The 12,597-nt window shown below is 40.3% G+C and overlaps 1 protein-coding gene across 1 annotated transcript in view; it reads right to left on the reverse strand.

Annotated features, from left to right (window-relative positions):
- The window catches only part of DNAH11 (dynein axonemal heavy chain 11), a 255,136-nt gene that overhangs the window by 196,628 nt on the left and 45,911 nt on the right, over positions 1 to 12,597 (reverse strand). Inside the window, exons 19-23 of the mRNA XM_090286851.1 lie at positions 7,616 to 7,732; positions 7,423 to 7,509; positions 3,654 to 3,812; positions 2,666 to 2,749; positions 1,037 to 1,195 (exon numbers count right to left, since the gene is read on the reverse strand). Coding sequence (XP_090142977.1) covers positions 1,037 to 1,195; positions 2,666 to 2,749; positions 3,654 to 3,812; positions 7,423 to 7,509; positions 7,616 to 7,732 — 606 coding nt within the window. The remainder of the gene's footprint in view (positions 1 to 1,036; positions 1,196 to 2,665; positions 2,750 to 3,653; positions 3,813 to 7,422; positions 7,510 to 7,615; positions 7,733 to 12,597) is intronic.

Consider the following 12,597-nt stretch of genomic DNA (forward strand, 5'->3'; position numbering starts at 1 on the left):
AGCAGGCTGCCTTTCATACATTTTAAATTCAAATAGGTCACCTTCCCTTAAAAAATAAAGTATCAGATTGCTAATGTTTGCTCTTAAAAGATGCAGAAAGACAAGAAAATATAGCCTCAAGTGGCCTGGGTACATGAGAAACCATTTTATATTTTGCAATAAAATCAAAACCATCAAAAAAGACTATCAGAAAGACACCATTAGTAAATAAATTGTGTGTGTGTGTGGGGGGGGGGGTGACGGGATCACAATTTCAGAATTCCCTATCTCCCTAAATTCATTTCTATGGCCTCTGATCCTCTCTAAAATAAGGAAGGAAGCTTCTTTGCAGCTATGGGCTTTATAAAATGCCTTTACATTCTCTTACTTGATCCTTACAGGATCCTCTGATGTGTGAGAGCAGAGTGCATTGCTTTCATTTTATTAATAAAAAGCAAAATTCAAAACAGAGAGGATACGTGTCTTATTTGCAGTCAAACAGCCAGTAAGAGATAAAAGCAGGGTGTGTTAGTCAGCTTGGGCTGCTATAACAGAATACCATAGCTTAGGTGGCTTAAAAAACAAACATTTACTTCTCACTGTTCTAGAGGCTGGAAATCCAAGTTCAAGGTGCCAGCACAGTCAGGTTCTTGGTGAAGGCCCCCTTCTTGGTTTACAGGTGTTTGTCTTCTTATATCCTCACATAGCAGAAAATAAAAAGCTCTGGTCTTCCTCCCTTTAGGGCACTAATCCCATTTATGAAGGCTCCACTTTCAGGATCTAATTACCTCCCAATGGCCCCACTTCCAATACCATCCCGTTGGAAATTAAGGCTTCGACATGAGAATTGTGGGGGGACATTTAGTTCATAGCAGAGGGCTAACACTAGGACCTTTGCATGTGCAGTCTGTCTGTCCTCTCTCAAGGAGCTTGACCTCTCCCATCTGACCAGACGCATGTTCACAAATCCCACTTCCTCCCAGAGGAATAATGTAACCCAAAGAATAACACTTCACGGTCACAAAAGCGTTCAGTTAATGAGACTTGAGAAACTGACCCCAATGGCCTTCATGAGCTGGTGCCAATGCCTGTCCCTGAGGGCCGGGCTCTGGAGCTCTGCGACGGCTCTCAGGACAGTGGTCATGTCCTTCACGGTGCCCTCCAGGCTCGCGTACGCATCCCAGGCACGCACTTCCTTGTCTAGTGACCAGATTTCCTAGAGAAAAGTGAAAAAATAAGAAGGCCCCAGATATAGCTATACATTTTATAATTTACCTTATTTGAAAGAAAAAGTATACACTTCCTGGGATTAGAAAAGAGAGTAAAAGCATTTCGGTCCCTAGGTGAAGGACTAATACGAGAGAAACAGAAAAGAGCCCACTCATTCCTGTATTATAAGTCCACTATGCACAAGCCACGTGGACACACTGGTTTCTTATTCACAGGCTGTAACTAAACATCCCACGGGATCTTGAACGTAGGTTAGTAACAGAGTTTAGAGGAACTGTGCAATGAAGAGTGTATCCTCTAGAAACATAAACAGTCAGAAAACTGAGATTGTTATCTGGATGACCGCGACCTTCCTCCAAAGACCCGACTTGCTTGAATGGTAGCCTGAAAAGTGAGCACTCGGAGTGTTCGTTCCTTGGAATGTACATATTTCATGACTTTAAGATGTGTCGAAGGGGACCCCTGATTTGGTTGTCTTCTTGGCCCATGGAACAGCATGCACAATGGTGAAGGACAAAACCCACTATAAAACGGCAGCCTCAGCATGAAGAAGAGGACAATGCCACTTGCTGAAAACAAATAAAGAGCTTCAGCCGAGAGCGGGGATTGAACTGTCATTCAGAAGCGAGATGAGATGGTAGAGGAAATAAGTAGGAAGCGAGCACAATAATGAGACACCGATGCTGTGGCATTCAAAAGAATGATGGGACATTTCAGTTAGGATCTTTGGGGCCAGGATAATATGGGGGACAAAACTGGAAGTGTTCGTAGGAGCTGAGCACAGGACTGAGCCAAGGAAAGGATATTTGGGGGTAAGAAGAAATCAAAGGACCCTGCCACTTTTTAACTGCCTTTCCCTGCTATATAGTTTGGCTTTATCCAAAATCATTCTCCTCTCTTCAGAGGGCATGTGCCTATGGGGACGAGATGTCAAAGCACCAAATTCAAATAAGCTGAGTCCTGTATACACTGAGCCCTCTTGGGATACTGGAGTAATCAGTAATACAAAGATCAGAGTATTTCAAATAAATCTACAAGTGGAATACTCCAATGAGTAACCCCAAATTCTAGAACCAAAAGCTATTTTTTTATAATACAGAATGCTCATGGTTGCTAAGAAAAGAATTCGAAAGCTTTCATAAGCCTAAACTCTCAGCCCTAGTACTCTTAATCTTAACACGCTCCGTTCTAGACAACTTTAGGAAACTCATGATTACACTGGCTACTCATAAATTCATTAGCCCTAATATGCTTTCCTCCACTCAGTCACAGAAAGGCAGGCTTGATTAAAAGTGCAACTGGCTGAGAGTGGGAAAAAAAAAAAAAACTCTCATATCACCCTGTGTGAAGTAAATAAGGACACGCAGCCCAACGCAGCAGACACGCGGTTAGGGGAGATGGAAGGAGGTGGGGCTGAGGAAGATAAATTCTTGTAATCGACAGTTATGGAACTTGCCTTGGCAAACCTTCTGAGTTCTGCGTCCATCTGTTCCACATTAATCTGTCTCCACTGGGTTTTAGTCCAATTATCAATGCTTCTCTGAAAACGGACAAGCAGATAAAAGTGTCAACAACATTTGGTGAAAGCAGGTCTCCACAGCAAAATATATAAACTGATGATACACAGTGGCTCTGTCATCCAGTGGAAGGTCAATTATTTAAGTATTAATTGCACTTGTCAAAACTGCCTATCACCAAAACAAAAAAGTTGTCAGGACATGTCAAACTTAAGGCTAAAACATTATGATATATTAAGTTCTAGTAGCAATGACAAATTCCATACACACATCATTATTTAATCCTGAGTACTTTGAATGAATTGGATAAGTATATGACCATTAAATATACCAGATTTTTATTATTCTACAAAGAACATAAAATAAGCTTTCATAAGAATCTTAATGCATTATAAATAAAACTTTCATTAACTTCTTGACTATATCCTCTATCTTGTTGCTGTATTTCTATATAGCTTTCAACTAACATCAAGGAAAATTATGTATAGTGCATGTTTCAATATGCCTAGTTCCCTACAATTTATTTTTACATTTAAATTTTTAATTTAATTAACAACATACAAATTAATTTTTAGTTAGGTCAATTTATATATGCACATACATGTAAGTGTAAGCATGGGTATATACGTAAATTTGTATAAATTTGTGTAGTTGTATATTAATTTTTATTTATGTCCACATAATCCCTCCAAAAATGTGAAAGTCAACTTATTACACACAGTTTCATTTAGAACAAAAACAAAACAACTGATATTCAGAGACGGATCTTCTAACACAGATGTAGGACCACTAATTCCGGGGGGGAATATAATGTCCACATATTTTAAGACATAAAACCCAAACAGAATGATACAGACACAAATGTTGCCTATTTATACAAAAGAACTACTAAAGAAAAAAGCATGTTTTCAAAAAAGAGTGTCTTACTTTAACATAAACAATGACATCCCAGAGTCCCTTGAGCAATTTTATTTCTCTGCGACACTGCTTCATGTGTTTGTACTCTGGAAGAGCAACCTCAAAAAGATGGGTTGATTCTTGCATCTGTAACATTTCTTCTTCTAATGCTTCAAGTTCTTGGTTTGCCTAAGGAGAAAACACACACACACACACTCTTAAATTCAATGACCTGTCAGAGAGAGAGAGAAGCCTACACAGTTCTGTAGCTCCAGTTATGGCAACATTTACAACTATGATTTAAAAAGAAAACTTTTGCCCTGACCAGTGTGGCTCAGTTGGTTGGGCATTGTCTTGCAAAGTGAAAGGTCACTGGTATTCTGTAGTTCACTGTGATGTGTCTAGATGTTGACTTCCTCTTTATACTGGTTGGGATTCAGTGAATTTCCTGAATCAACTGATTCATGCTCTGACAAGTCCTAGGAAAATCTCAGCTATTATTCTGTTTATTCTCTCCTCCAGGAAGTCTGAGTAGAAGAGTTAGACGTCATTCTAACTTCTTACTCTGTGTCGCTAAATCTCTTTTACCTTTTCCATCTCCCTACACCAGTGTGCTGCCTTCTATATGATTTCTTCCAATCTCATTGCATTTAACTAATTCTCTTTCCAGCTTTACTAGCTCTCTAACCCACCTGCTGAGTTTTTAAAAATAACTATACATTTCATTTCCATAAGTTTCTGGCCCTTCCTCTCAAATTCAGCCGATCATTGTTAATAGTCTCAAAACTGAGAACTTGCTTCGTTTTTTTCAATATTTTATTTCCTTAATAAATGTCTTCTAATATCTGACATTTTATATGACTCTGTAGCTCTGGTTTGATCCTTCTGCTGCCTCTTAGGCACGATGGTGTGTTTATTGATTGTTCTCTTATAAACTCATATTTGACTGAACTTAATTTGTGGGACCCCTGAGAAGACTAGAATAAGAGCACTTTTTTTCCAGAGACAAATTGGGTTTACTTCTACTAAGAAGAGCCAGTTGTATCCATTTCAATTTCCTGGCCTGGAAATTCCTTAATCATAGAGGTAGTATGAAACTGAACCACAATCTTTATGAAAACAGGCCTGTGTTTACAAATTCCAGAGGATCCTTTCCCTCTTTCCCCATTTCTCCCCTACTCTGACCCTCAGCAAGGACTAGCAGGCAAGGTCAGAGGCTCCTGTTGCAGGCTGCAGATTCTTCCTCGCTTACCCTTTCACTGCGGGCGTAACCTCCTAAGGCCATCTACTTCTCCTAGAAAGGATTAATTGCAAAGTTCTAGACCTCTGATACTTGCATGGGCCCCATCATGCAGCACAGACTTCTGTATTTGCCTCTGCTTTTTATCCTGCACTCCAGTTCTTTCCCTGCCCTTTAGAAAGGTCTCTTGTTTGGGGGGAAACTTAGCAATAGATTTAAAATTTCACATTGGTGAACATGTTTCAGCATCTGTTTTACAAAAGAGGAATTTTCAAAATGTCTAGTCTCTCATACTTCCCAAAGCCAACAGTACTTTTATTTATTTTTAATCAAGATTCCTATTACTTATACTAATTTAATTATTCCTAGAAATATATACGCAGTTGTGTTAATTCAAGTGTTTACCTTTGGCTATGCAGAAACAAGAACATATAAGTTTACTAAGGAATCCATTCCAAAAGGAGTGCTTCACCAGAACACTCCCCTTGTCCCTGGAGGGTCAATGGCTTCTGTCTTGCAGGGTGAGCTGCCTTGAATACTAGGGTCCACCATATCAGCCCCGAACAAAGAACATAGGTGCCTTTGGTTGAACCCAGTTAGGTAATCATTAGATACGCACACTGAACAAACACACAAGAAAATGACTTCAAGAAAAATGTAACCCAGCCCTGCTAGATTCAAAATGTCCCTCAACACATTCGACAGGCACAAATATAAGTGTCTCTTGACTTTTAAATATGTAACTATACGCTATTACAGTATAACATTCAAATGGTAGGATTCAATAAATAACTGTAGTAAATGTTTACACACACAGCACATTGGTTAGTCCAATAAAAATGTCTCCCAATCCACAATCTATTCAAACCACCTGAAAATACGAAAATTAGATAGAATTGTTAAAAAAACCACAACTATTAGCATATTCTAACCTAATCCCTTTTCAGGGACTATATTAACCAGTTTTCTTCAGCCAAGTGGAAGAAAAGACCTTATGCTACAGAATCGTGTTTTCTGAATGTGTTTAAAGCAGCTAAAACTAAATTCAACCCCAAGTTTGGAGAGAGCAGTAAGAGCTGTCAGTGCAAGTTTTATATCAGTCTAACGAGTAAAGCCTATCTATGGCGTGAAATGAAGTCAGAATGGCAGCCTAGAGGAAGAACTCAGAAAGATTCCCAGCTCTTAAACCTAAAGTCCACAAGGTCATTTTTTCATTGTGGCAGCTAGGTTAAGAATTTCTAGAGAAACAAAAGACATTATTTTTCTAATTATAGTTTAAAACACTTTTTCAAGCCTCAGATGAATAACTCACCAGTTTGCATTACTTACCCATTTTATTCATTCCTATAGTTAACCATAATAAAGTAGTTCATTACATATAAACTAGGATTGAATGACTCAGTTATATTTGTATTGAGAGTTAAAAATAAGTTATGGAGTTCCTTCCTGGTAAAATTCACATGGGAAATAGAATAATGACTAAAATTTCTGATTTTTTAAAAGTTAGCTAGAATTTTAATAGTAGTATCACTAACTGTATAATTTCCAACAAGTTAATTATATATGATTTTTTAATCTGAAAAAATAAAATAATGGACCTCGCAGAACATTTGGTCCCATCTAAAACGTCCACTGAGACATTTGGTCCTGTCTAAAACATTCACAGTTAGAAAATGTTCCTTAGAAAATGGCCTGGGATCCAAATAGCCCATAATGTTTATTTATACTTTTGGTTTACAGGATTAATACATTAAGACATACCTTCCTGTGTTCTCGGTCCAATAATTGTGTTGAGGCTGACTTGCCAACGATAATGGGGTTAGGTAGATGGGTCAGGGTTCAAATCTTGCAGGAGAGCAGGATTTACATTAACTATGCACATTCGGGACAGGGCAAATTATTTTTTAAAATAATTTATTTTTACTTATTTGTTTATTTATTTATTTTTAGAGAGAGGGGAAAGGAGAAAGAGAGAGAGAAACATCACTGTGTGGTTGCCTCTCACTGGTGCCCCCAACTGGGGACCTGATGTGCACCCTAGTCATGTGTCCTGACTGGGAATTGAACCAGCGACACTTGGTTTGCAGGCCAATGCTCAATCCATTGAGCCACAGCCACCAGGGCGGACAGGGCCAAATTTTAAGGACCTTTTGACATGGACCAAATGTCTCCATGGATGTTTTGGGCAGGACCAAGTATATACGCTTATCATAACAGAAGCTACACGACAGGGAAAAGGCAAGAACTGAAAAGAAAAAAAAGTAAGTAATACACTGAGCAAAGTTCTTGACATATATATAGTAAGTGCTTAAAAATAGCAGCAATTGTTACTTTCACTGGTATGATTACTTTGATAATGATAGTGGTTTTGAGAGACGTGATTTAAAGCAATATAATTTAATTGGGGAAAATTGTTTACAACGGTGTTTTAAATAGTTAATTCTCAACTGCTATAACTAATTGCAAAACTCAGGCAAAATATAGCAGTATCTCAATGTCTAAATTTACTTTCTAAAACAGCTATTGTACCACACATAAGATAACTGAAATCAGCATTACCTTATCAAGCACTGTGTATGGATTTTCCGCATGAAAACCAAAAGGAGCACAGAGTTTGAATCTCTCTCTGAACTTGGCCTGCTTCCCCTAATCAGGGCAGGAGAACAAAATGAAAGTGAATCTCAAACAAATAGTGCAGATAACTCCCGGTAAAATCTTTCTTAAAAAAAAAAGCACTTGGTAGTTCACTTACATCAAATAAAGTACACTTTTTCCTTATAAGAGTGACTTCCACATTTTGCAGAGGTGAAACCTCATGTCGGACAGTGGCTGCGATCTTTTTGGTAGTTTCCCATCTTTCAGGTAATTCCTACAAAAACACAGGTGCAATCAGGAGATTACTTCAATACTTAAAACAAATCAACGCCATCGGGTTAAACAATTCTAATCTCTACAGTAACCCATGACATCTCCTCATACTTATATGAGAGAAGGAGCTGGTCTCAAAAAAAGATGAAAGCGACCAAAAGGCTTCGATCCAGGCTGAAGTCCAGCAGAAACCAGAGTTGTCCTCTGCTGTAAGATTATCTCCGAATTAATGAAAATCTTTTCCAAACAGATGCAAGTTTCAAAACCGATTTTGCGGTTGAGGGAAAACAACTACAGTGCTCTGGAAATGACTCTGAGCTCTAACAACTAGAAATGGAGCCACGCTTAGCACTGCAGCGGGTGAAAAACAAAACGCTTTGAATCTGGCTGGGCAGAGACGAGAATGTGGCTCCATCTCTCATCCTCCGCCCTCCTCTCCTCCAGAAGCTCCGTGTGTGCGTACCTCTCCATGGAGAGTTTGCGCGCTTGGGTAGGTTCATTTCAAATTACTAGGATTTTTGAAGAAGAGGCCAAGGGAAAAGGAAGGCTAATTCCTACTGGGTGGAGGACAAAAGAAGCAATAAGTAGTTCAGGTAGCAACTCAGCTGTGCCCTGCCTGACTCCAGTTTAACAGAACAGGAAGTGACCTCCTTTGAAGAGCCATGGTGCATAATGGCCATTGAAAAGCATTCCTTGTGTCCAGGTTAAGAAAGCATTGTCTCTCTGGGTCATCTCCTGGGACACTGAAATTGTTTTGTCATATGAAACCCTCCCACCCTGCCCCCCAGTGATGGGACTCGACTTGTGCAGCCTAAGGGCAGAAATCGAGGATCCTACAGACTATTTAGTAACCCTGGGCAAATATTTGATGAATGACTCAGTAACTGCCGATTATGAAGAGTGCACTGTGCTAAGTATAAGCTGTATCTGTGCAGTACAGGGGTGTGAAAAAGGTAAAACATATTCTTTGATTTAAATTGTTTTATAATGTCAGAGCGAATGAGAGGCCCATGCAATAACTACTCCTTGTGACAGAATGTGTTAACTTCCCTCAGGAGGTCATTGCATCATGGAATTTAAATACTTGGGAGGCAACATGGTGTCATGACAGGAATACCAAACCAGGCCAAGAACCAAGAGATCTGGGCTCTAAACTTGCCCTTCATCGTGTTTTTCAACCCTTTATTTTATCCAACTCTGCAACCTCCTCTGTACAGTCTCACTTGGCATTTCCAATGGATCCCATGGAACCTAAATACCACATGAAGTCCCTTCAGGACCCATGGGAGGGAAGCCACAGAGAGGTCATGTCAGTGGGCTCAGGCCCTTCAGCCCTATCCAACTATACTACACTGGCTATTACCTGCTTTCTATTCAAGGATTCCAAATAAGCTTCCATTTGATAAAAATAGATTTGCATTGAAAACCAAAAGATCAGATGATCTCCGAAGTCTCGGTAACTGATGTGATGCCCTCAAGGAGGTAACACTGACTCTCAGGCTCAAAGGAATAACTGGCCTTTAACAGGTGGAGATTAGGGGGAGATCCCCCGAGATCCTGTGAGGTAAGGGTACCAATGCAGGATGGGGTGAGAGGGGGCTCTTACGAAAACTGGACAGTATTTGGAGGCTCATGGCAGTCAGTGAAGGCTTCTTAGCAGGGATGGGACTTAATAAAATCTGTAGATTAGAAGTTTAATCTAGCTTACAGCATAATGTAGATAGAGTGTGAGAACATAGGCATACTTAAGACTTTTAAAGAAAACAAAGCACAGGCAAGTATCTGGAAAATATTGTTACTGCTAATGATTATGAAGGAGAAACAGTAACTACTGCAAGTTGCTTTAATTAAAATAAAATTGGGGCACTGTGAAACTCCACACGCAACTTGTTCTGCCTATCAATCTTGTATTTCCTCCTGGCCAGCCTGAATTACTGACCCAGAAGCACACACATCACTAAAAGTGTGGCCCACTTCTGAAATATTGAAAAGCCTAATATTTTCAATACTGCCATAACCCTCAGTAGTGAGTCAAACTTCTGTAATATAAATTCTGGAGGCCGTGGCTAAAATCCCACATATCAATTCCTTGTGTTATGACTGGTATGTCTATCTACTTTAAGGTCCAAGATCTGACTCAAAGAATATCTGAATCTTTACAAAACCAAATATTTATAATGTGTTCTACTCTAACTAAGCATCTCTCATTCTTGTCATGTATCTATCCACATCTTATCTCATTCCATATCTAACTGGATCTTCAATTCTAAAAGTTTACACTTATGTACAAGTTAATAATTCATATGTAGTAATTCTTTCTAGTCTTTATAGTCAAGAGAACAATTGTAAATATACTCTTGCAATTAATCCTCACAAAACAAAATGAGGGATACAAAATTGTGGCAGCAAACATGGAAAACAATTTGGTGATACCTCAAAAAGTTAAACTCAGAATTACCATATGACCCAGCAATTTCACTCCTAAGTGATTCCAAAAAATAATTGAAAACAGGTCCTCAACTACGTGTGCACCAATGTCCATAGCAGCCCTATTCACAACAGGCAGAAGATGGAAACAGCCCAAATGCCCATCAGCAGATGCCAGCCTAAATGAATTGCAGCTTGTATATACACTATGGAACATTATTCAGCCACCAAAAGGAATGAAGTAGTGATATATATTACATCATGAATGAACCTCAAAAATATTACACCAAGTGAAAGAAACCAAACACAAAAAGCCACGTATTGTATAATTCCATTTATATTAAGTATCTAGAATAAGTAAACCCACCCTGACTGGTGTGATTCAGTGGGTTGGGCATCATCCTGCAAACCTAAAGGCCGCCAGTTTGATTCCCAGTTGGGGCACATGGCTGGGGTACAGGCCAGGTCCCCCGGTTGTAGGTGTGGGAGAGGCAACCAACTGATGTTTCTTTCACACATCAATGTATCTCTCCCTCTCGTTCTCCCTCCCTTCCCTTCTCTTTAAAAGTAAATAAATCTTTAAAACTATTTTAAAAAATAGAATAAGTAAATCCATAGAGACACAAAATGATGGGCAGCAGCCAGGGGTTGGTGGTGAGAGGCGGAGCAGTGAGGAATGACAACCAACGGGTATGGAGTTTCCTTTGGGGTGATGAAAATGTTTTGAAACTAAGTAGAGATGGTGGTTATAAAACACTGTGAATGTGGGAGCTTCCGGCCAAGATGGAGGCTTAGACGGACACGCTAGGTCTCCCTCTACAACTAGAGAGGAATACAACTACTTCAAAACAAAGGATAACTAGAAAGTCCAGAAAATAAAACTACACGGAAGCCCAACATATGAAGTTATAAACCAGCGGTGCCATTTGGGCAGGTAAGAGTTAAAGAGGGCAGCGCTGTTTGCGGTCGCACCTGGGACAGTGGCGGGGCGGCGAAAAATCCCGGCTGCAGTCAAGCCCCTGGCAGTGCGCGACCCCAGCGCTGGGGAGAGCGGCCGCCGCATCGCCTTGAACAGTGAGGCCCAGGGGGGCGGGAGGACGGATCCCGGTCTCCTACCTGAATAACTGTGTGAATCCATCTTGGACCCCCGCCCCCAAAGAAAGCACCACAGGGCTGCGAAATAGGTCGCGGACAGGCGCCGGTCGCTGACTTGTGACGCGTACACAGGCACTGCCCCCTACAGCCGGCCCAAGAAAACAAAACGCATCTGTCAAAATGAGGCAGACAACTATAGAAATCCCGGTGACACAACTCACCAGGCAGCAGATAGAGAACCTGACAGATGAACAGATAAGAAACCTGTCAGAGGCTCAGTTCTGGGCCATTGTTATCAGGTGGCTTACAGAATTCACAAAAGAGCTGGAAAAAGATGAGAAAGAAGCGAAAAACACTCAAAACGAAAGGAACAAAACTACATACGAGACAGATGGTGAGGAAAAAAAATCCAGAGTTCATTTCAACAAACTGGAATATGGAGAAGGAACAAGCAGTCAACCAATGCAGAGAGAGGAAATGGGAAGCAACAATGAGAGGATCAGAAACCTCTGGGACAGCTATAAAAGGCCCAACATAAGAATCATTGGTTTGCCAGAGAGTGAGGAAGATGAACTAGAACTTGAAAAATTGAGTGAAAATATAATAAAGGAGAACTTCCCAGACTTGGGGAAGGGAATAGACTTGTAGGTCCAGGAAGCAAGGAGAGTTCCCAAGAGACTGGATCCAGGGAGAACCACTCCAAGACACATTATAATCAAAATGTCAAAAATTAAAGATAAAGAGAGAATCTTAAAAGCAGCAAGAGAGAAGAAAAGAATTATGTACAAAGGGGTCCCAATTAGACTATCAGCTGACTTCTCAAGGGAGACCCTGCAGGCAAGAAGGGACTGGCAAGAAATATTCAAAGTAATGAAAATCCAAAACCTACAACCACGAATACTCTATCCAGCGAAATTGTCATTCAGAATAGAAGGACAGAGAAAGTGTTTCCAGGACAAAATAAAACTGAAAGAGTTCATTAGATCCAAACCACTGTTATATGAGATGTTAAAGGGACTGGTTTAAAAAACAGAAGCTAGGGAGATGAAACAAAGGCAAACTAAACAGGCAACGAGAGTGGAAAAGGAACTGTGGGTACGGGAAGCATATTGGGGGGAGGTCAACAGGGAGGGGGAGTGGGGAGAGGGAGGGAGATGATATAGGAATTGGGGATCATGGTAGGAGGGAATGGAATAGACGGAGAGAGGTTGGGAGGAACTGTATGCACAACTAATGGACATAATCTAAAAGGGGGGGACAACTGGAGGGAGGGGGGCCACCGGGTGGAGGGGAGCAGAGGGAAGGGAAATTGGCACAAATGTAATATTTTAATCAATAAAACAC

Source organism: Furipterus horrens, unplaced genomic scaffold, assembly GCF_987537825.1.
Source record: "Furipterus horrens unplaced genomic scaffold, mFurHor1.1.pri manual_scaffold_9, whole genome shotgun sequence".
In the NCBI taxonomy this organism is placed as follows: domain Eukaryota; kingdom Metazoa; phylum Chordata; class Mammalia; order Chiroptera; family Furipteridae; genus Furipterus; species Furipterus horrens.